The following is a 25,685-nucleotide window of genomic DNA, read 5'->3' on the forward strand; positions in this document are numbered from 1 at the left end:
GCATAGGCATGTGATGGCACACGGGGGATGGAACCATCTAGGGATGTTAGGAGGCTCAGGGATCAGTCACACGTGAATTCAGGTGGTGACCCCTCTCCCTAGCGCCAGGACCTACCTTTACATTTTCTCTGGTGTCCGCCTCCTCTTGTGTCGCACACTGGGCGTTCCCTAGCTTCAGCATGACACCTGATCAGGAAGGTGAGAACTCGCTGGGGGGGTGAAGAGGTTAAAGACACCAGTCCATGACAAGGTTTTCAGGCCACTTAATGTTTTCTTGAATAGTTTGCCATAGTAGAAACAAATGGCAACTTTCTCCCAAAAAACACTCAACACCCATCTATATTCAAGCTTTAATGCAGTAGATGGGACTGAGCTGTAATAACAGACACAACTTGTGGTAGGTAACGGGCAACTTTGCAAAGACATCAACCATGATTATGTAATATTGAACAGCGGCCTTTTTTTCCATGAAAAATAAAATATGACTCAAGTTCAAGCAGTGAATATGCTGATTGGTTTTATTGGTAGTATATGATTGCTCGGCCTTTTTGGTGGGGGATTGGTAGGACAGGAAAGCGGGGCTGGATACACAGCATGTAAGCTAGTGATCTAATATGTGATTAATCATTATAACATTGGTTTTGCTGAACACCATTGATAAAGCATTGACGACAGTTATTTCCAATACAGCGATACAAAGGAATGTAACTATTGAGTGTTCCCCAAGATTGCCAAACCTGTTGTTCATGTCCTATGTCTTCATGGAAAACTTCCGCAAAAGCAAATACCTTATCTTGGGGAAGTATGACAGTGGACATCTTGTTAATTATATTATATGTTCCAGATGGGAGTAAACATTTGGATACACATGGAGAGTACCAGGAATAAAGAATGCCACAGGAGGCAAGAGGAGCCTCAAACATCAGAGCGCTAATCGGGGAATTTGTGGCTCCGTCTAACAAGCGATATTCCGCATGAATACTATACTCTTTGTTGCCCTTTTTATATTTCTGGTATGAACAAGCCACCATTCGATGTCCTCTATAGATACGAAAAGCATCTACTTCCCGAAACATGACTGCTGCGTCTTCGTCTTTTAGGGCGGTCTGAAGAACTTGGGTGGTTAAGCCTCTGTTGCATTCATCTTCGGTAAACTTGACAAAGTAGGCAAACTCATAATCAAAATCCCTAAAAATGAGGAAAATTGAAAAAATAATGAAAAAAAGTTATGGACATAGGTTTTGTATAAAGCAGGGGTCTCAAACGCGGCTGGGTGTATGGGCCGCACAGAGGAAAAAAAATAATTTGGGGGGGGCCGCATTCTTTGCAGGACAAAGTGACATTTTTATTGGTACCATATATAATATATATTTTTTTTTTTTTTTACACACCTTTGGATCACTGATTTTGAACATTTTCGCTTGTTCATTATAGCAAACGTGCACATTCTTTGTTTAAATATAAACATTTATTTTTTTTTACATTTTATTCCTTTCTTGTAACTAATAGTCTTATAATTAGCACTATATAGAAATTTTGACCAACATCTTTTAGTAATGTTCCCCATATTGTTGTAACGTGCCCATCCTTGTCTCCTTGTAGTATTGTGTCCCATCCCACAGTAATGTGCCCATCCTTAGTCCCCATCCCACAGTAATGTGCTCATCCTTGTCCCCATCCTAAAGTAATGTTCCCCATCCTTGTCCCCATTTTGTAGTAATGTATTCATCCTTGTCCCCATCTTATAGTAATGTCCCCAATCTATGGTAATGTGTCCATCCTTGTCCCCCATCTTATAGCAATGTTCCCCATCCTTGTCCCCTTGTAGCAATGTCCCCATCCTATAGTACTGTCCCCATCCTATACTAATGTCCCCAGCCTTGTCCCCATTTTATAGTAATGTGCCCATCCTAGTCCCTATCCTATAGTAATGTCCCCATACTATAGTAATAATGTCCCCATCCAATAGTATTGTGCCCATCCTTGTAATGTCGCAATCCTATAGTAATGTCCCCAGCCTTATCCCCATCTCATAGTAATGTGCGCACTTTGTCCCCATCCTGTAGTAATGGGTCAGCAGTTCCCCTCACCTTCCACAGATGCCGGAGTGAAGCTGAGGGGAGTGGTTTGCGGCCCCAGATCCACAGTAATTGGAGAGATCGGTCACAAGGCCGGTCTCTATAATCAAAGCTGGGGGCGGGTGAAACACAGGTCACCCAGCTCCAGCCAATGATCGGTGCTACAGCTGCACTGATCAGGGCTGGATTTCAATGTTTCAGCGATTTTCAATGGCTGAAACATTAGTGGATGTGATTGGCTAAGCGGCGTTCGTCAGCCAATCACAGCCTCCGTAGGTCCGGGGAGGAGACACCACCCCTCCTGAGGTCCCCTCCTCCCCGAATCTAGGGGTATTTGCAGCGATCGCAGCCACCGGGGCCACGATCTCGCCATGACGTACTGGGTACGTCACGGGTCCTTAAGTACCAGGGAGCTATGACATACCCAGTACGTCATAGGTCACTAAGGGGTTAACGTCCAACACACACACACACACACACACACCATCCTTCTCACCTGTCCCGTGCTCCCTCCGCTGCCTCATCTCTGCTTCGTGCGGCCCCCAGGCCCGTGCCCCCGATCACTATCGCGGCAGCTGCAGTGTCACTGTCAGTGATTTATGTGAGATGATTGTATTGCCGGCGCGAGAGCGCAGCACCAGCAACACATTCATCTGACATAAAGCGCAGACAGTGGCTGCAGCCCCTGCACCTGCCGCGATAGTGAACAGGGGCACGGGCCTGGGGGCCGCACGAACTACCCTGAGGGGCCGCATGCGCCCGCGGGCCGCGTGTTTGAGACCCCTGGTATAAAGTGTCCTCTCTCTAGTATACAGACATGCACAAAAAATATCATCGTACATCAATATTAGAGCTCGATTGGCTTAGGTAGGAAGTCACAGAAAAACAAAATAACTCAAACTCATAAAATTTCCCTTCTACATTAATAAATGCCCTCAACAAAGAGTCACTATTAAATCTTGAAATTACAGAAGAAATGGCCTTTTATCAAGAAGTCCTTAAATGTACCATAGACAAGTATGAAAACAGTGGGACCATTAATGCAGATATCTCCCCCTTAATATCTCTGTATACTTTATCAGATCTATTAGCTAATATACAGAAAGGGGTAGATAGAGGTCAGTATTAGGATAGGGTCCTGGTAAGTCATCGAAAAGCAATTTGAGTCATTGGTGATACTGTAATGAGATTGTCTCAAAAATCCAATGCTCCTAAAGAGTGAAAAATAACAGAAATTAGGGTCCTGAATATAGTCAGTGTCATAAGGTATTATCAACCTTTAAGAGATGTCGAAAGAAACAACAATAGACATTTACTACCTTTAAATAGATCCCAAAACAGTGGGGAATTGCCAACCTGACGTGTTTCCCCTCTAGGCATATGAGGTTCATCAGGGGTTAAGCCTACAATTAGTCGAATGGCTGTTAACCTTTTCGCGACAGATGACATACTGGGAAGGCCAGGGCTTTTGTCAGGTGAATCCCCACCGGCTGCCACGGGCAGCTGGCAGCGATCCCTGCACATGTCAGCTGATTTGAACAGCTGATATGTGCAGCTATCAGGCACAAGTGGATTCGCTACCCACTCACGCCTGTTAACCCCTTGCATTTCACGGTCAAAATGTGACAGAGAAATGAAACAGCGAGCCGCGGTAAGCATTATCTTACCCAGCGCCATTGTAAGTCACATGACATGATCACATGGATCTGATAGTTCTCTTGGTAGCACAGGGTCATATGATGACTCCTATAGCTATCATGAGTCACTTACTTTTACACCCGACAGATCGCCGTGTGTGAGATGAGAGCAACTTTTCTGCAGATCTCAGCTGTGCAAATGTGATCTACAGAAAGGAACATGTGATAAGACTGCTGATCCTTTTAGCCCCCTAGGGGGCCTAGTAAAAAAAAAAGTTTTAAAAAATAAAAAAAAATAAAATTCAAATCACCCACCATTCTTCCCACTGAAAATTAAAGGGTTAAAAAAAATATACGCCCATTTGGTATTGCTGTGTTCAGAAATGCTCGATATATCACAATATAAAATCAATTAATCTGTTTGGGAAACGGCGTAGCGTCAAAAAAAATCCAAACGAAAAAAATTACGTTTTTTGGTCGCCGCATATTTTGCGTAAGATGCAATAACAGGCGATCGAAATGTAACATCTGCGCAAAAATTGTGCCATTAAAAACGTCAGCTCGAAACGCAAAAAATAAGCTGTCACTGATCCATAGATCCAGAAAAATGAGACCACTATGGATTGCGGAAAATGGTGCAAAATAATACACCTTTTTTGGACAAACCTATGAAATTTTTATAAACCCTTTAGATAAAAGTAAAACTATACTTTTTTAGAGTCTACGAACTCGCACTGACAGTGATACCATATAGTAAACACAGTGAATAAAATGTCTCAAAACAAATTGAGCAGTTGCATTTTTTTCGCCCTTGGAATTTTTTTGCCATTTTCCAGTACACTATCTGGTAAAACTAATGGTTTTGTTCAAAAGTACAATTTGTCCCACAAAAAACGAGCCCCCATATGACCAAAATGACGGAAAAATTAAAAAGTTACGGCTTTTGGAAGAAGAATGGCAAAAAAACCTGGAAAATCGTCCATGGGTGAAGGGGTTAAGTAGCTTGTAGATACAGCCACTAATTTTATATATAAAAATACAATCCGATATAGAGGAATTACTCAGTCAGAGACAAAGCAGAGGCATATCTAGGGGGGGCTGGCGGGGCATATGCCCCGGGGGCAGCTGTTAGGGGGGCGCTGTTGGGCTGCCTGATGCGGTGGTCTCAGAGTCTACCCGGCTGCTGTGTTTGCTGCCTGTAGTGGGCGCAGGCTATTCTGTGTCCCGGGGTCAGATGACAGCCCAGTCTCAGGGGAAGTGTGGGGGAGCCGGGTCCCTTTAATCAATTGTCCACGGATCTTTCAGATGATATCTTTATCTTTCTTGATAAATATCCAAAAAACTGACCCGCACATCCAACAAATGTGAACAGGTGCTAACCAAAAAAGCATAGTAACTATAAAATGCTGCACAATGAAAAGCCAAAAATGTACAAGGGAAAATATGGCACTGCATTACTGCAAAAGAGAGAAATTTAGTTTATGCATTGGCCAATGCATGTAAGCCCGGAAACCAAACGGCAAGGTAAATCTCAATAATCCGGGAACCTAACTTAAATGCCACTATCTAGGTTAAAAACATCCGTATCTGGGCAAAATGCCACTATTTGTACTATAAACCTCCATGTATGGATATTTGTAGTGAATCTCTTTCTGATTGAGCACTCCGCCCTAAGACCTGGCTGTGTTCATAACCATTATAGCAGGAGCCTAGCTGCCCAGACATGGAGGTTTGTAGTCCAAATAGTGGCATTTTGCTCTGACACGGATATTTTTAACCTAGATAGTGGCATTTAAGTTAGGTTCCCAGATAAAAGAGATATACCTTGCCGTTGGTTTCCGGGCTTACATGCATTGGCCAATGCATAAACTAAATATCTCTCTTTTGCAGTAATGCAGTGCCATATTTTCCCTTGTACATTTTTCGCAGTCTGATGATGACCGATAACTCCCAAGTATCACCTTACCATTGTTAAAGGGAATCTGCCATCAGGTGTTTGCTCCCCCATCTGAAAGCAGCACATCGTAGGGGCAGAGACCCTGATTCCAGCGATGTGTCACTTACTGAGCTGTCTGCTGTCTTTTCTGCTGCAGATCTACCGTAGCAGTTATACAGAGCTCATGAATATGCTGGCAGCACGCAAAGTCATCTTCTAATGATAATCTACTGCTGATTAATTGTTGATTTTATCAAAACTACATTAATCAGCCCAGTAAGTGACACATCACTGGAATCAGGGTCTCTGCCCCTACATTATGCTGCTCTCAGATTAGGTGGCAAACACCTGGTGAAAGATTCCCTTTAAGGATGTACTGGAAGTTGTAGCTTCATGTAATACAAATGTACAGTATATGGGTATCACCTGACATTACAATTGCTTTACCATGTACTGCTTGTGGTTTTGCTGATGTATTTCTGTATTGATGCTATTTTTGAAATGATGGGGCTATATGGATATATTTCTGTACTGCTGGTGGTGTGGTTCTGAGGATATTTCTGTTTACTACTTGTGGGTCTATAATGATGAATTTCTGTATTTCTAGTGGTTGTGATGCTGCGGTTCTGTACTGATGGGGATTCTAATTATGTACTTCTGGTGGTTCTGGTGCTGTTATTAATTCTGATCCTGTACACAAGTAACAATTCATAAATTGTAATATTACTTTAACATTGACGACCTATGTTTAGAATAGGTCTTCAATGTCTGATCTGCCTGGGTCTGGAACCCCCGCTGATCAGCTGCTGATGTTGCAGGTGGTCGAAAATGCTTATTTCTGGATCTGATTCATCTTCTGATAGTAACCGTGGCCGGGTACTGCACATTTTCCTCATTGATTTGAATAGTAGACTGCAGCCGCTATCAGAAGACGGACCAGATCCGGAACTGAGCACTTCCGGCCACCTGCCGGCACCTAGAACAGGTGATTGGCTGGGGTGCCAGGTGCTGGACCCTAGCCAATCAGACATTGGTGACCTATCCTAAGGTTACATCATCAATGTTAAAGTAGTGGACATCCACTATAATAAACTATTGTGCCATCTGACAAGTTAAGGGTTACTATGTTTTCATTTATGTTAGGAGCATTAAAGGGGTTGTCTCCCTGAGGGAGCAATTGCACAGCTCTCTCCTCAGCGACCGTCTTCTCTCCACTCCTAATTTGTTCTGATCAGTTTCCCTTTCTGTCTGTGTGTATGTCCCTTACTCCTCCTCCAGGCCAGAATGCATAGGGAAACTCCCCTCAAACTGTGTTCTTGAGCTCCCTCTTCTGGTCCGGAGAAGGAATTGTTGAGTGCTGGTGTACCTAGCATGGGAGAACCCCCCTTGGCTTCCAGGCATAGCATCATCCCCTGTGAGGAGGGCAATGCCACTGTGACAACCGGACCACTGGGGTGCCACACATGTATAACCAGAGGTAATAGATAAGGGGAAACATATACAGTTGTAATCAACATTGAAAATTAGGTGTTTCGCAAAATGTACAAACTTTCTGCTGTTTGCAATAAACCACTGAAACAAGAACAATGTAAACAATATTATATTACAAGTGTTTTCTTCAAATTCATCATACAATGCGTCTTTTCCTGACTACTGCAGTCTCATTATTATTCACCACTATATTATCAGTGTCTGGGGTATTTTGTAGAAGTCTTCTGGCTGTTACGACCTGCTGTAAATCTGATGTATAGCCAGATACCGGCTTCTATCAATGTTAGCGCATTCCGTATGTGTAATAACTAGTGATGAGCGAATATACGCAACACTATTTGTAATTCGCAGGAATAGTACAATATTTGTGCTATCCGTTACTTAACAATCATTTTATGCCTTGCGAGAGTCGCGTCTCCTCCCAGCACGTTTGGCGCCTGGTTTTAAGCCACTAAACATACGGGGATTACTTACCAATCACAGTAATGGCGCAGCCATCTTTGCTACTGGCATTAGTGTGACTGCCTGACTGGATCACGTCATCAGCCGAGGCCATCTTAGGAAAATTTCTTCAGTAGCGAGCGTAGGGAAAGCTGCTGCTGCTTAAGGGACAGTATTAGTGCGTGGCCATGGTAATACTAACATTGCCACACACTCCCATCAACTCCAATATTCTGTAATGTGCCGGGGACAGAAAACTGAGCACTTGCCCATGGCTGCAGCCCTGAGCAACGTTACAGTCTACCAGGATGATGAAGATGAAACGAGGGTGGATATTTCAGCAGACAATGATCCCAAACACACGGCCAAGGAAACTCTCGATTTGTCACAAATGTTTCGTCATTCAGAGACTTGGGACCGGTCTGGGTCCGGAGCCTCACTTTGGCCTCCGACACACATCCGTGCTGCCCGTACGTGTTTGGTACGTTTTTGTATGTACTGGCGGCACGGAGACACGTACACCAATGCTACCCTATGGTAGCAGGCACACACACGTAAAACCACACGGAACGTGTGTCCGTGTCGTTTGTACGTGTGCGCGTTTTCCAACACGCTCGACATGTCTGTTTTTATCCGGCATCACGCAGGCACGGACCCGCTAAAGTCAAGGGGGCCGTGCCTGCACGGACGGCACACGTAGCATGTCCGTGTGCTACACGTACCGTCCGTGTGCGTTTTTTAGTGAGCGATGTTGGTCAATCTCCCTTTTTTTCTGTGGTTGTCAGTCAATCTCCCTTTTTTTCTGTGGTTGTCAGTCAATCTCCCTTTGTCGGTTGGTCGGTTTCTCCCCCTTTCTCATACTTACTGATTCCCGATAATCAGCGCGGCGATGAACAGCTGTGAAAAAGATAGGGCGGCTTTAACTATTTTGATAATGCCGGCCGCTCATTATTCAATCTACTATTCACTGTTTTTCCTGCCCACCGCCGCCTATGATTGGTTGCAGTGAGACAGCTGTTACTCAGCGTGGGGGCGTGTCTGACTGCAACCAATCACAGCAGCCGGTGGGCGTGTCTATATTGTGCATTAAATTAAATAAATAATTAATTAAACAAACCTGTGTGCTGTCCCCCCCCCATTTTGATACCAGCCATGATAAAGTCATACAGCTGAAGGCTGGTATTCTCAGTATGTTGAGCCCCACGTTATGGGAAGCCCACCACCCTAAAAATATCAGCCAGCAGTCGCCCAGAATTGCCGCATCCATTAGATGCGACAGTTACGGGACTCTACCTGACTCTTCCCGAATTGCCCTGGTGCGTTGGCAATCAGGGTAATAAGGAGTTAATGGCAGCAGGGGATTCCCCGGTGACAAGGGGATTAGCGGTCACCGGTGATTTCATCATGGGTGTCCGCTAATCAGGGCGCCACACAGAGCCAGAGCCGTGGTATGACAATGAAGTGGGGTGAGGTTCACCCAAGTTCATTTTCATCGTGCAAATCGGTCTGTGTCGGCTGTCAGCGGGAATGTAGCAACGACATTTAACAACACACAGATCAACACATATGGACAACACACGGACATTACACGTACGCATACACAGACATTCCACACGCACATACGGCAAGCATACGCCATCACATGGATGTCACACCGGAGAAACGTCCAAAAAAAATGGAACACGGACCCGAAAAACGGAACGTGAGACACATCCATTTTTTTTGCGGAAGTGTTGCAGAGGCCTTTGTGATTCTGGATTTTAAATTTGTTTTCCTTTACTTTCTATTGGTGCAACAAGGGTTAATGTCACTTTCTCTGCTAGCAGTTCCTGGCTTATTCGCCTCATATGCAGCCAGTTTGTGACAACTCCAATTCCCTTTAACCCCTTCATAACAAAGGGAGTATATATACGTCCTAGGTCACCTGCCTCCACTTACTGCAGGCTCGCACGGCAAGCTGAAGATCATCCCCGCACATGTCTGCTGATCTGATCATCAGACATGTGTGGCTAACAGGCGCAGGTGAACCTAAGATCCACCAACGCCTGTTAAACCCTTAGATTGCGGTGTCACACTCTGACAGTGCGATCTAAAGCTCTCCAGTGGGGATTGAGCTGTTTTCCGCCGCCATCGGCAGCCCCTTGATGCTTTAACGGGGTGTCAATTGGTTGCCATAAAAGCGCGGGGTCAGATGGTTACCCCCGGCACTGTCATCATGACATGTTTCTTGCGAATGCCAGCAGAGCACAGCACTCACAGTAACATTTCATTTCTCCTGATCAGAGGGAAACTGAAGATAATAATGATGATGATGATGATGAAGCAGTCATAAAGTCCCCTAAGGGGACTAGTAAAATAAAAAAAAAAAAATGTAAAGAAAGAGTTTTAACAAATATTGAAAAAAAAAAATAAAAGTTCAAATCACAGCGATTTTGCCGAATTGAGAATTAAACAATTAAAAAAAAACACGTTTGGTATCGCTGCATTTACAAAATTCCCAATCTATGAAAAATCAATTCATCTGATCAGGACAAGGTGCTGTGAGAAAAAAATTCCAAACGCCAAAATTATGTTTTTTTGTCTCTGCAAAATTGCATTAAAATGCTATAACAGATGATCAAAACATCACATCTATGCAAAAACAGTATAATTAAAAACATCAGCTCAAGATGCAAAAAATAACCGGCACTGAGCCCCAGATCCCGAAAATGAGAACAGTGCGCGGCTTGGAAAATTGCAACAAAAGCGTAATTCTTTTTTTTACAAGCTTCTGAATTGTTTTCAACACTTAGATAAAAGTAAAACTATACATGTTTGGTGTCTAGGAACTTGTACTGACCTGAGGAATCATAATGCCTGGTCATTTTAACAAAAACTGAACATGGTAAGTAAAAATCACCAAAAACAATTGTGCAATTGCACTTTTTTGGAATTCCAGTACATTATTGGGCAGAATGGTGTCATTTAAAAGTACAACTCGTCCTGAAAACAACCCAAGGCTATGTAGATGAAAAAATAAAAAGTTATGGCTCATGGAAGAAGGGGAAGAAAAAACTAAAACAGAAAAATGGAAAATCGCTGAGGAATGAAGGGGTCTTTGCGTTTTTTAGGGTTTTTTTCCTCTTTCTTTCGAGAGCCATAACTTTTTTATTTTTCCGTCAATCTTCCCCTATTAGGACATGTTTTTTTTGCAGGACGAGTTGTACTTTTAAATGAAACCATAATTTTTACCATATAGTGTACTGAAAAGCAGTAAAATAATTTCAAGTGTGAAAAAACTGCAAAAAAAGTGTGCTTGCACAATAGTTTTTGGGATATTTTATTCACTGTGTTCACTATATGGTAAAAGTGATGTGTTGGTGTGAAGCCTGAGGTCGGTGCGATTTTGGAGACACTAAACATGAATAGGTTTACTTGTATATATGGGGTTAAAAAAATTCAAAAATGTGGCGCACCCTTTGCACCATTTTTCGAAAACCGTCGTGTTCTCATTTTTCTGGATCTATGGCTAAGTGATGGCTTATTTTGTGTGTCTTGAGCTGACATTTTTAACGGTTCCCTTTTGTGCAGATGCTATGTTTTGATCGCCTGTTATTGCATTTTGCACAAAATTTGCGGTAACCAAAAACCGTCATTTTGACGTTTGGAATTTTTTTTGCCGCTACGCTGTTTACCGATGGTTTTTATATTTTAATAGATCGGGCATGTCTGAATGCGGCGATATTAAATATGTCAAAAAAATGTTAACCCTTTAATTTTCAATGGGGCGAATGGATGGTGATTTGAACTTTTAGGTTTTTTTATTTTTTTTAATTTTTTTAAAACTTTTTTTAACTCTTTTTTTTATTTTACTAAGTTTCTTAGGGGACTATAACAATCGCCATTCCATTTTTCCAGATCACAGCTGAGATCTGCAGATATGCTGCTTTAAGCCTGCTTTACACCTTTCAATTTCGCATACGATATCGTATGCGATGTGACCCGCCCCTATCATATGTGCGGCACGTTCAATTTGTTGACCGTGCCGCACAATTGTTTAAAAGCTGTCACATGTACTTACCCTTCTATACGACCTCACTGTGGGCGGCAAACATCCAATTCCTGGAGTGGGAGGGACGTTCGGCGTCACAGCGACGTCACGCGGCAGCCGTCCAATAGAAGCGGAGGGGCGGAGATGAGCGGGACGTAAACATCCCGCCCACCTCCTTCCTTCTGCATTGTCGGCGGGAGCCGCGGACGGCGGTAAGCTGTCGTTCAATGTTTCCGGGGTGTCACACACTGCGATGTGTGCTGCCTCAGGAACATTGCACAACCGCACGTTCAATTTTTGAGAAATGAACGACGTGCATGCGATGAACGGATTTTCGTTCAATCGCAATTGCACGGAGGTTTTTTCACGCTACAATCATACTTACGATGCCGGATGTGCGTCACTTACGACGTGACCCCGCTGACACATCGTAAGATTTATTGTAGCGTGTATAGCGCCCTTTACTTTCACTGCCGGCGCTATGTTGGCATTGAGAGAAAGTGACTCATGATGGTTACAGGCGTCATCACATGAGCCTGTGCTACCATGGCAACCATTGGAAGTCACGTGATCACGTCATGTGACTTCCGATGAGGGCGAGTAAGTCATCGTTATGGCAGATTTTGGCAGCGAGATGTAAGGGATTAATAGTTGCGGGTGGAAAGTAATTCCACTCGCGACTAGCTGGCACACATGTCAGCTGTTGAAATCAGCTGATATGTGTGCGGATCACCGCAGCCTGCCCATGGCAGCCCGCAGGGATTAACCTCACATAATCCATGACACACATGTACATCATGGGTCGTAAAAGGGTAATAGTGTAACATGGCGGAGGGTATGTATCACAAACGTGGTGTAAGCCTGGATATCGGCTCTAAGACTTGTAGCACCACAAGTCTTATTAGGATGTTCCAGGGACAGGTTTTACGAGCAGCTGGAGAGATGGGTGCGTCTGGCTATCCACATATCTCCGCCCATAGGTGTGTATCAGGGTTTATAATGGCAGTGTGTTTGGCACATGGTCTCTGTGTGAAGGTATTTTTGATACCTGAAGGAATGAACCTCTGAAAGGGGGTTCAAATACTGATCGGGGTCAGTGTTCAGAGGTAAGAAGACCTTTTGTGAGAAGTCTCTGTATGGGGACTTATGTACTGGACTGACACTAAAATGTCATGGTGAAAATGCCATTCATTTCCTGTGTTGGCGGCATGCTTTATGCAGTTTATATAAAGCAGCCTGGAAGTTTTATGTAAAGTTCCTCCTGTGCCAATGTGACGCCCTGGACTAGCCAGGTAGTCACAAGTAGGCCCTTGCATAACACCTGTCCCCTAAAAAGGTGTCATCAGCCAACCTTAAAACCCTAGTCACCTCCCTCAGGGTTTGATGTTCACACCAGGGGGGCGTGCCCAGGCGGTTGGACATGCCCACCGAGGAGTTCACAGGTCCTGGGGCAGGAAAACACGGACAGTTCAGTTTGGAGTTAGATAAGTTGTAAAGTTCAAGGAGTGAGGTTCAAGTGCAGAGGCAGACCTGTGCCCAGGTCTGCCGCAGTCTAACAACAGGTGTCTGGGTTGGAGCCCAGTCACCTCTGGCTAGGAGGCATATGGTGGCCTCAGCCTGCAGGAGCCGGAAAGACAGCTCGGTGGAACCGTAAGGGACCGGGACAGGGAAGTGGCCCGCCGGTACTAAACCGGGGAACCGACTGGAAACAGGAGCACAACGGGGGGTACTCAGACCCAGAAGTGAGATCCAGAAACCAGTGGACCACGTTAGTTAACTGTTTCAGGTCTGGACTTTAGGTCCTTTCCCGCCCAAGTCCCGACTGAAGACAAAAGCCCACCGAGGGGGATAGAAAGCCACCGCGTAGGCAGAGAGATCCCACAGGCCAGCGTCTGCAGGCAAACTGGCTCTCCCGACATACACAACGCTGGTTAGCGGGCTCCCATTGCTGAAGCACAGGCAGCCCAAAGCTACAGTACAAGGTGCAGGAGAAAGGCAGAGACCACCAACCCGAGTAGGGGACCAGACGCAGCCAGCTGCGGGCACCGACCACCTTCATCTTGGTTTACCAGAGACTCTTGTGCATCAATCATAGTGAGTACAACTGTGCCCTCGGGCCGCGCACCGCCCTGCACCGCCAGGCACCGGCATACCATCCCAATCGGGTCCCGGGGCCATCAGCCCTGCCCACGGAGGGTTTAACACCTTTGCTGCGCAACATCTCCCCCGGGTGCCTAGTAAACAGCAGTGGTGGTGTCCACATTCACCACAACCCGTGGGTGGCATCACGAACTCACCTAAAAACCACGGCCCCGGCCGTAAACCTAACCCCCTTCAAAGCGCCAGCCCCTTTCAGAGCAAAGTGACCCCCGGGTCCGGAGGCGCTCGAGCCACCCACCAACGAGCCAGGATCCGAGTGGCTCGGCTGCAGCCGAGCGCGGGGCGGTACACCGACCTCAACAACCATGCTGAGTACCCCCATCCCAATAGTCACATGTTCCATCACATGATGCCGGTAATAGAATCTCATTCTGAAACGAACCACAGAGGATACAAGTTGCTCTGGTAGCCAGTGGAGCCTTGCTGCTGCTGCTGCTGGAACCTTGCTTTTAGTGTAGTCCTTGTGGTGTAAGAGGTGCTGGCTGAAGCCACGAAGTTGATGTTTATCCTTTTTGTCTATTCCCCTGTTTGTCTACCTTTCCTCATATTTTATTATTGCAGTGGTTGGACTAGCGCTCTCACTAGTCATCTCACTAAAAAGGGTGAGTTTAGGGTAAGTGAGGGGCTAGGCACATGATCAGCATTGGGGTAAAAGAACCCATATAGGGATGTTAGAGAGTGAAGAATACAACCTCAGGTGAGTGCAGGATGTGTCCCCGCTCCCCGTTCCCTAACATCAGGGCACACCAATGTTATTGTGTCCCCAAAGTACGCTGTGTATTTCGCCGTGCACCGTATATTTGCTGGTCCATGAGCATCTGTCATGCCATGTGATCGGACATCCTCTACTATGAGTGTGACACAATTAGTTTCAGAAAAAGAAAATAAATCTGCTAGAATGTCCAAGCATAACATTGGACCAGAATCCAATAGAAAATGTATGGAAGGAACTAAAGCTCAGAGCTCATGGAAGGAGCCAGGACAGCAGGATGTGAGGAGTGTGTGCGGAAGAATGGGACAAAAGCTCACTGGAGCAATGCAGACGACTAGTGTCTCCATACAGGATGTGAGGAGTGTGTGTGGAAGAATGAAACAAAATCCACCTGAGCAATGCAGGGACTAGTGTCTCCATACAGGATGTGAGGAGTGTGTGCGGAAGAATGAAACAAAATCCACCTGAGCAATGCAGGGACTAGTGTCTCCATACAGGATGTGAGGAGTATGTGTGCGGAAGAATGGGCCAAAATCCACCTGAGCAATGCAGGCGACTAGTGTCTCCATACAGGATGTGAGGAGTGTGTGCGGAAGAATGGGCCAAAATCCACCTGAGCAATGCAGGTGACTAGTGTCTCCATACAGGATGTGAGGAGTGTGTGTGGAAGAATGGGACAAAATCTCACTGGAGCAATGCAGGGACTAGTGTCTCCATACAGGATGTGAGGAGTGTGTGTGCGGAAGAATGGGCCATAATCCACCTGAGCAATGCAGGCGACTAGTGTCTCCATACAGGATGTGAGGAGTGTGTGCGGAAGAATGGGCCATAATCCACCTGAGCAATGCAGGCGACTAGTGTCTCCATACAGGATGTGAGGAGTGTGTGTGGAAGAATGGACCAAATCCACCTGAGCAATGCAGGCGACTAGTGTCTCCATACAGGATGTGAGGAGTGTGTGCGGAAGAATGGGCCAAAATTCACCTGAGCAATGCAGGCGACTAGTGTCTCCATACAGGATGTGAGGAGTGTGTGCGGAAGAATGGGCCAAAATTCACCTGAGCAATGCAGGCGACTAGTGTCTCCATACAGGATGTGAGGAGTGTGTGCGGAAGAATGGGCCATAATCCACCTGAGCAATGCAGGTGACTAGTGTCTCCATACAGGATGTGAGGAGTGTGTGCGGAAGAATGGCCAAAATCCACCTGAGCAATGCAGGAGACTAGTGTCTCCATACAGGATGTGAGGAGTGTGTGCGGAAGAATGGGCCAAAATCCACCTGAGCAATGAATGGATAAATAAGACTGTACAAAGTATAATAAAACAAAAACAAAGGGCGTTTAACATCTTAAAGGCTGAGAATACAGAAATAGCATTGCAGGAGTATAAAGATATCAATAGGCAATGCAAAAAAGAAATCAAACAAGCAAAACTAGCTACTGAAACAAAAATCGCCAATGACATTAAAATAAATCCCAAAATCTTTTATAAATACATTAATGCCAAAAGGAAAACAAAGGATAGTATCGGACCCTTAAAATATAATAACAAGTTAGTTATAGAGGACAAACAAAAGACTGAGATATTAAATAGGCATTTCTCATCTGTATTCACCAAGGAACTGACTGTACCAGGGATCATTCAACAAGTGAAAAATCAAAGTCCACCACCCGATATAATTAATTTAACACAAGATGAAGTACGCCTACGTCTGAGTAAATTAAACATTGACAAATCCCCAGGGCCAGATGGCATTCATCCACGAATATTGAGGGAATTGAGCTCCGTAATCGACAGACCGCTGTATCTCATCTTTTTAGACTCACTTGTAACAGGGTTGGTGCCTCAGGATTGGAGGATTGCTGATGTGGTACCGATATTTAAGAAAGGTAAGAGGGTAGATCCAGGCAACTACCGTCCAGTAAGCCTGACATCAGTAGTATGCAAAGTTTTTGAGGGCATTTTAAGGGATGACATGCAAAAATATATTGCAGAAAATAATATGATAACTGACAAACAGCATGGATTCATGAAAGATAAGTCGTGTCTAACCAACCTGTTGGGGTTCTATGAGGGGGTAAGTGCAAACCTGGATATTGGTAATGCAGCTGATGTGATTTATTTGGACTTTGCAAAGGCATTTGATACTGTACCACATAATAGCCTTATACTAAAGCTCCAGAAGCAAGGACTAGGGGACACAATATGCAACTGGGTAAGGAATTGGCTAAAAGATAGGAAACAAAGAGTAGTCATAAATGCTACATTCTCTAAATGGGCCATAGTCAGCAGTGGGGTGCCGCAGGGATCTGTGCTAGGACCAATTCTTTTTACTCTCTATATTAATGACCTTGTGGATGGGATTGATAGTACAGTGTCAGTCTTTGCCGATGACACCAAACTATGTAGGATATTAAAAACTGACCTGGATAGTACAATATTACAAAAAGATCTGGATAATATGTCAGAATGGGCAGATACTTGGCAAATGAGATTTAATGTTGATAAATGTAAAGTAATGCACCTAGGACGGAGTAATCCTATAGCTGCGTATACATTAAATGGAAGTAAACTCGGGACTACAGAACAGGAGAAGGACTTGGGTATTCTCATTACAAATAAGCTGAGCAGCAGCACTCAATGTCAGGCAGCAGCTGCTAAAGCAAACAAGATTCTAGGGTGTATAAAAAGAGAGATTAGATCCCGTAATCCCAACGTATTGTTACCCATCTATAAATCACTTGTAAGGCCACATCTGGAATATGGGATCCAGTTTTGGGCTCCACATTTTAAAAAGGACATTCAGAAGTTAGAGTCAGTTCAAAGGCGGGCAACTAGACTATTACAAGGAATGGAAGGCCTCCCATATGATGGCAGATTGAAAAAGTTAGATATGTTTAGCTTAGAAAAAAGACGTCTCAGAGGAGATCTCATTTATATGTATAAATACATGTGTGGTCAATATAAAGGACTGGCACATAACTTATTTCTTCCGAAAACAATACTAAGGACCAGGGGGCACTCACTGCGAGTGGAAGAAAAGCGATTCCGACACCTAAATAGGAAAGGGTTCTTTACAGTTAGAGCGGTCAGACTGTGGAATACACTACCACAAGAGGTAGTAATGGCAGATACTATAACAGCTTTTAAAAAAGGGCTGGATGATTTCCTCAGTACACAAAACATTGTTGGTTATAAATGACTTAGTGACTAAATGTACAACTGGTGGAGGAAGGTTGAACTAGATGGACCTAGGTCTTTTTTCAACCTAAGTAACTATGTAACTATGTAACTATGTAACTATGAGTGTGTGCGGAAGAATGGGCCAAAATCCACCTGAGCAATGCAGGTGACTAGTGTCTCCATACAGGATGTGAGGAGTGTGTGTGGAAGAATGGGCCAAAATCCACCTGAGCAATGCAGGTGACTAGTGTCTCCATACAGGATGTGAGGAGTGTGTGCGGAAGAATGGGCCAAAATCCACCTGAGCAATGCAGGTGACTAGTGTCTCCATACAGGATGTGAGGAGTGTGTGCGGAAGAATGGGCCAAAATCCACCTGAGCAATGCAGGTGACTAGTGTCTCCATACAGGATGTGAGGAGTGTGTGTGGAAGAATGGGCCAAAATCCACCTGAGCAATGCAGGTAACTAGTGTCTCCATACAGGATGTGAGGAGTGTGTGCGGAAGAATGGGCCAAATTCCACCTGAGCAATGCAGGGACTAGTGTCTCCATACAGGATGTGAGGAGTGTGTGTGGAAGAATGGGACAAAATCTCACTTGAGCAATGCAGGTGACTAGTGTCTCCATACAGGATGTGAGGAGTGTGTGCGGAAGAATGGGACAAAATCTCACTGGAGCAATGCAGGTGACTAGTGTCTCCATACAGGATGTGAGGAGTGTGTGCGGAAGAATGGGGCAAATTCCACCTGAGCAATGCAGGCGACTAGTGTCTCCATACAGGATGTGAGGAGTGTGTGTGGAAGAATGGGCCAAAATCCACCTGAGCAATGCAGGCGACTAGTGCCTCCATACAGGATGTGAGGAGAGTGTGCAGAAGAATGGGCCAAAACCCACCTGAGCAATGCAGGTGACTAGTGTCTCCATACAGGATGTGAGGAGTGTGTGCGGAAGAATGGGACAAAACCCACCTGAGCAATGCAGGTGACTAGTGTCTCCATATATTAAGCATCTTGAAACTGTCATCACCAACAAAGGCTTTCGTATGGAGCATTCAATGAATTTCAGTAAGCATGTTCAATACTTTCTCCCTGTATCACTTATTATTACACATCAGTTAATTTATTGACATCTATGGTGATTTCTTTGGCTGTGTGCATTGGATGTGTTGTTACTGACATCTGGTGAGAAAATCATGTATATATATCAAGGGGCTCATTCAGACAACCATCCCGTCTGTCCTGTTCAGTTCCTGTTTGTTTGCGGACCCACGAACAGGACCATCTTTTTAGTGTCTTTTGTGTAGGATCGAATGGCGAATAGAAGCACTTCCATGTGCAGCAGTTCCTACAAAAAACACATCGGATGCCGTATGTCCGTTCCGTTATTATGGAACATGTCTTATTCTGTTCCGTAATAACGGACCGTGACTCAATACAAGTCAATTGGTCCACAAAATCCCTGGAAGCCACATGGAAGCACTTCTGTGTGACCTCTGTCGGGTGCCCCTGCAGTCTGTGTCCCGCTCCTGCATCATCCCCACATCTGCTCGCACTGCAATGTCAGCATCTGCCTGTACATCAGTGCGAGCAGCTGCGGGGATGATAAGTGTTGCTATCAGGAGGTTAGTAAAGTTTATTACCTGCTGTGACGATCTCCTGCACTCCTGACTTCAGCGCTCGTCACTGACTTCTATGCCCGCTGCGTTTTCACATCACCTCTGGCGGGCGGCCCGAGACTGTGACTAGCGGTGACGTTAGGGGCCTGCTCGCGATACTTTGCTTGTGTATGCGGTGGTCATTGAACTCAGTGACCAGTGCTTCCATCACCGCAGGTAATGTACCTCACTAACCTCTTAAGTCAGCGCTGGTCATCCCCTGCAGTGACCTGGGCTGACCTATTGATGTTAGCTCAGGTCACCTCACTACTCTCCCAGCCAATGAGGAACGTTCTGTTCTTCACTGACTAGGACAGTGAGTATGGATCGTCGTGGGACCCTCTTATTGGATTACGCCAGAACCGGATTTGTTTTTTCTGTTCAATAAATTGGTGAAAGAGGGAATATGTTGGGGAGTGTTTTTTCAAATAAAAATTTGTTTGTTGTTTTTTTTATTACTGACTGGTGGTGTAAAAATAAATAAATAAACAAAATGACGCAGGGTCTCCCATATATTGATACCCAGCACAGATAAAGGAGATGGTTACAACCTTCAGCCCCCTAAAGGATGCAACAATTCTGAGGTGGCTGCAGGCTGCTATTTTTAGACCAAGGGGAACAGTAGCCATGGGCCTCCCCAACTTGAGAATACCAGCCTCCAGCTGTCGGCTTTATCTTACCTGGGTATCAAAATTGGGGGGGAGAAAAGAAAGTGCATGTCATTTTTAAAAATTATTTATTTAAAGACTTCAAGCTGTCATTGATATTAGAGGGGGCAATACATGATATTATGAACTGGGGGATGTGAACGTGTCATCAGGGTTATTTGGATGTTTTTGATTATCATTATGATTTAAAAAGATAAAACACAGAAGTTTGACAATAAATGGCCTCACCCAACCACTAACCATGAGTGGAAAAAATATTTTGTGTTATCATTCATATTCTTTGAAAAAAGGGCCAAGAAAGCAAAAAATCTGTACACTTTTGAGCACAACTGTATTTTGACCGCACAAAATGGGCAGATCCAGCTACTTCTGAGGATCAATCTGTGGCAGGAGCTGCTTGCAAAGGTGGATCTGAGGCAGGAGCTGCTTGTGAAGGTGGATCTGACGCTCTCGCTCCATATTCAGTATCTCGCAGACGCAATGCACAGAGCAGAAATCCATTGTACTTACTTAGTAAAGTGCTGCTGGATGTACGCGGTCGCTCGTCCCACTTGTTCTTCATTTAGCAGAGGCGTCACGGTCAGTATACAGCTGCAGAGGCAGAGCGCGGCCAGGACAGCGGGTCCCATCCTCATCTGTAACACCTACAATTACACAGGTTCTCAGGTTTATGATATTGATTACACATCCCTCGAAAAGGTCAATAATATCCCATTGTTGGGAGTCTGACACCTAACAACCTCACCAACAAAGCGAAAAGTGTGCGGTGTGGATGAGCACAATACTGTGTGCTGTAAAGTGGCCACCGCAAAAGGCCTGCAGGCCATCTCTTATGGAGTTGAGATTCTCAAATTCTAAAGGGTGCTTTACATGCTGCAACATCGCTAGCGATAGCACCCGCCCCCGTCGTTCGTGCAACATTTGGTGCTTGCTGCCGTAGCAAACAATATCGCTACGGCAGCGTCACACGCACATACCTGTTCAGCGATGTCGCTGTGATCACCGAACAATCCCTCCTTCAAGGGGGGGTGCGTTCGGCGTCACAGCGGCGTCACTAAACGGCCACCCAATAGAAGAGGAGGGGAGGAGATGAGCGGCCGGAACATCCCGCCCACCTCCTTCCTTCCTCCTTTCCGGTGGACGCAGGTAGGAGGATGTTCGTCGTTCCTGCGGTGTCACACATAGCGATGTGTGATGCCGCAGGAATGAAGAACAACCAGCGGCATGCATCACCAATGATATTCTGAAAAGGAGTGACGTGTCAACGATCAACGATTTTTGCCGTTTTTGCAATCGTTGATCATCGCTCCTGGCTGTCATACGCTGCGATGTCGCTAACGACGCCGGATGTGCGTCACAAACACCGTGACCCCGATGATATATTGCTAGTGATGTTGCAGCGTGTAAAGCCCCCTTTAGACTGAGAACTGTAAGTACAGATTAGGCATTAAGGTGGTGTCACACACAGCAACGGCGACAACGACGTCGCTGCTACGTCACCATTTTCTGTGACGTCCCGTCGCTGTCGCTGTGTGTGACATCCAGCAATGAGCTGGCCCCTGCTGTGAGGTCGCCGCTCGTTGCTGAATGTCCTGCTTCATTTTTTGGTCGTCACTCTCCCGCTGTGAAGCAGAGATCGCTGTGTGTGACAGCAAGAGAGCGACGAACTGAAGCGAGCAGGGAGCAGGAGCCCGCTTCTGGCAGCCTGAGGTAAGCTGTAACCAAGGTAAGAATCGGGTAACCAAGAAGCCCTTTCCTTGGTTACCCAATATTTATATTATTTACTAGCACCGCCGCTCTCACGCTGCCAGTGCCGGCTCCCTGCTCCCTGCACTCCTAGCCAGGGTACACATCGGGTTAATTACCCGATGGGTACTCCAGCTACGTGTGCAGGGAACAGGGAGCCGGCACTGGCAGTGTGAGAGCACACCGCTTAGCGCTGGCTCTCTGCACACGTAGCCGGAGCCAGAGTACACATCGGGTAATTAACCCGATGTGTACCCTGGCTAGGAGAGCAGGGAGCCAGCGCTAAGCGGTGTGCGCTGGTAACCAAGGTAAATATCGGGTAATGGTTACCCGATATTTACCTTAGTTACCAAGCACAGCATCGCTTCCACAGCGACGCGTGTCGTTATGATCGCTGCTGCTTCTGCTGTGTTTGACAGCTAAGCAGCGATCATAACAGCGACTTACAAGGTCACAGAAAATGGTGACGTAACAACGACATCGTTGTCGCTGTCGCTGTGTGAACCCAGCTTTAGTTACCTGCAATCCTATGTAACACCACAGATACCACAGTGATATCTCTGAGTACAGATAATGCAGTAGATGTCACCTGCAGTCCTATGTAACACCACAGATACCACAGTGATATCTCTGAGTACAGATAATGTAGTAGATGTCACCTGCAGTCCTATGTAACACCACAGATAACACAGTGATATCTCTGAGTACAGATAATGTAGTAGATGTCACCTGCAGTCCTATGTAACACCACAGATAACACAGTGATATCTCTGAGTACAGATAATGTAGTAGATGCCACCTGCAGTCCTATGTAACACCACAGATAACACAGGGATATCTCTGAGTACAGATAATGTAGTAGATGTCACCTGCAGTCCTATGTAACACCACAGATACCACAGTGATATCTCTGAGTACAGATAATGTAGTAGATGTCACCTGCAGTCCTATGTAACACCACAGATACCACAGTGATATCTCTGAGTACAGATAATGTAGTAGATGTCACCTGCAGTCCTATGTAACACCACAGATACCACAGTGATATCTCTGAGTACAGATAATGTAGTAGATGTCACCTGCAGTCCTATGTAACACCATAGATAACACAGTGATATCTCTGAGTACAGATAATGTAGTAGATGTCACCTGCAGTCCTATGTAACACCACAGATAACACAGTGATATATCTCTGAGTACAGATAATGTAGTAGATGTCACCGGCAGTCCTATGTAACACCACAGATAACACAGTGATATCTCTGAGTACAGATAATGTAGTAGATGTCACCTGCAGTCCTATGTAACACCACAGATAACACAGTGATATCTCTCAGAGTGCAGATAATGTAGTAGATGTCACTTGCAGTCCTATGTAACACCACAGATAACACAGTGATATCTCTGAGTACAGATAATGTAGTAGATGTCACCTGCAGTCCTATGTAACACCACAGATAACACAGTGATATCTCTGAGTGCAGATAATGTAGTAGATGTCACCTGCAGTCCTATGTAACACCACAGATAACACAGTGATATCTCTCTGAGTACGGATAATGGAGTAGATGTCCCCTGCAGTCCTATGTAACACCACAGATAACACAGTGATATCTCTCTGAGTACAGATAATGTAGTAGATGTCACCTGCAGTCCTATGTAACACCACAGATAACACAGTGATATCTCTCTGAGTACAGATAATGTAGTAGATATCCCCTGCAGTCCTATGTAACACCACAGATAACACAGTGATATCTCTCTGAGTACGGATAATGGAGTAGATGTCCCCTGCAGTCCTATGTAACACCACAGATAACACAGTGATATCTCTCTGAGTACAGATAATGTAGTAGATGTCACCTGCAGTCCTATGTAACACCACAGATAACACAGTGATATCTCTCTGAGTACAGATAATGTAGTAGATGTCACCTGCAGTCCTATGTAACACCACAGATAACACAGTGATATCTCTGAGTACAGATAATGTAGTAGATGTCTCCTGCAGTCCTATGTAACACCACAGATAACACAGTGATATCTCTCTGAGTACAGATAATGTAGTAGATGTCACCTGCAGTCCCATGTAAGACAACAGATAACACAGTGATATCTCTCTGACTACAGATAATGTAGTAGATGTCACCTGCAGTCCTATGTAACACCACAGATAACACAGTGATATCTCTGAGTACAGATAATGCAGTAGATGTCACCTGCAGTCCTATGTAACACCACAGATACCACAGTGATATCTCTGAGTACAGATAATGTAGTAGATGTCACCTGCAGTCCTATGTAACACCACAGATACCACAGTGATATCTCTGAGTACAGATAATGTAGTAGATGTCACCTGCAGTCCTATGTAACACCACAGATACCACAGTGATATCTCTGAGTACAGATAATGTAGTAGATGTCACCTGCAGTCCTATGTAACACCACAGATACCACAGTGATATCTCTGAGTACAGATAATGTAGTAGATGTCACCTGCAGTCCTATGTAACACCACAGATAACACAGTGATATCTCTGAGTACAGATAATGTAGTAGATGTCACCTGCAGTCCTATGTAACACCACAGATAACACAGTGATATATCTCTGAGTACAGATAATGTAGTAGATGTCACCGGCAGTCCTATGTAACACCACAGATAACACAGTGATATCTCTGAGTACAGATAATGTAGTAGATGTCACCTGCAGTCCTATGTAACACCACAGATAACACAGTGATATCTCTCAGAGTGCAGATAATGTAGTAGATGTCACTTGCAGTCCTATGTAACACCACAGATAACACAGTGATATCTCTGAGTACAGATAATGTAGTAGATATCCCCTGCAGTCCTATGTAACACCACAGATAACACAGTGATATCTCTCTGAGTACGGATAATGGAGTAGATGTCTCCTGCAGTCCTATGTAACACCACAGATAACACAGTGATATCTCTCTGAGTACAGATAATGTAGTAGATGTCACCTGCAGTCCTATGTAACACCACAGATAACACAGTGATATCTCTCTGAGTACAGATAATGTAGTAGATGTCACCTGCAGTCCTATGTAACACCACAGATAACACAGTGATATCTCTGAGTACAGATAATGTAGTAGATGTCACCTGCAGTCCTATGTAACACCACAGATAACACAGTGATATCTCTGAGTACAGATAATGTAGTAGATGTCACCTGCAGTCCTATGTAACACCACAGATAACACAGTGATATCTCCTAGTACAGATAATGTAGTAGATGTCACCTGCAGTCCTATGTAACACCACAGATAACAAACACAGTGATATCTGAGTACACATAATTTAGTAGATGTCACCTGCAGTCCTATGTAACACCACAGATAACACAGTGATATCTGAGTACAGATAATGTAGTAGATGTCACTTGCAGTCCTATGTAACACTACATCGTTATCTCTTAGGTAATAGCTACATGGTGTTGCATAGGACTGCAGATAACATCTGTATTGCTCAACTATGTCTTACATGGGACTGCATGTAGGTTACTGAATGTTCTGATTATTAATATGATATGTGTAGTCTGATAATGGCAGTAATGATGAATCTTTTGTCCGTACTCCACCTGTAATGTCCGGTTTTCGGAGTTGCTGATGTCTCTTGCTGCTTTCTCCGCTCTCACATTTATATTGTTATATCTGGCGCTCACTCAATTATTAATTTATTATTAACTCATTGCACAATGAAACGATTCTGTGGAATGGACGTTTCGTAAGTATTTCTCCGGAAAGTTCTGTTATCATAAACTGTCTATTCCTTATCATAAATACATTACTGGTAACAGCAGAATAAACCTCCCCCCCCCCCCAGGGGCGGACACTGATAGCTTGGGGCCCCTGTGCAAGAAATTCTGCCTGGGCCCCCCTTTCTTTTATGGTGACAAAGCTATAAATGTAT

At 44.8% G+C, this 25,685-nt stretch overlaps 1 protein-coding gene across 1 annotated transcript; it reads right to left on the bottom strand.

Moving 5' to 3' along the window:
- Window positions 1–491: 491 nt before the first annotated feature.
- LOC142295787 (uncharacterized) lies at window positions 492–25,425 on the bottom strand. The gene is made up of 3 exons (XM_075338879.1): window positions 25,354–25,425; window positions 20,501–20,634; window positions 492–1,188 (listed from the first exon to the last, which is right to left on the bottom strand). The coding sequence occupies exons 2-3, from the start codon at window positions 20,623–20,625 to the stop codon at window positions 621–623; spliced, it is 693 nt and encodes a 230-aa protein (XP_075194994.1). The 5' UTR covers window positions 20,626–20,634; window positions 25,354–25,425; the 3' UTR covers window positions 492–620.
- Between the last annotated feature and the right edge of the window lie 260 nt (window positions 25,426–25,685).

The sequence above is a fragment of the Anomaloglossus baeobatrachus genome, chromosome 3 (genome assembly GCF_048569485.1).
Source record: "Anomaloglossus baeobatrachus isolate aAnoBae1 chromosome 3, aAnoBae1.hap1, whole genome shotgun sequence".
In the NCBI taxonomy this organism is placed as follows: Eukaryota; Metazoa; Chordata; class Amphibia; order Anura; family Aromobatidae; genus Anomaloglossus; species Anomaloglossus baeobatrachus.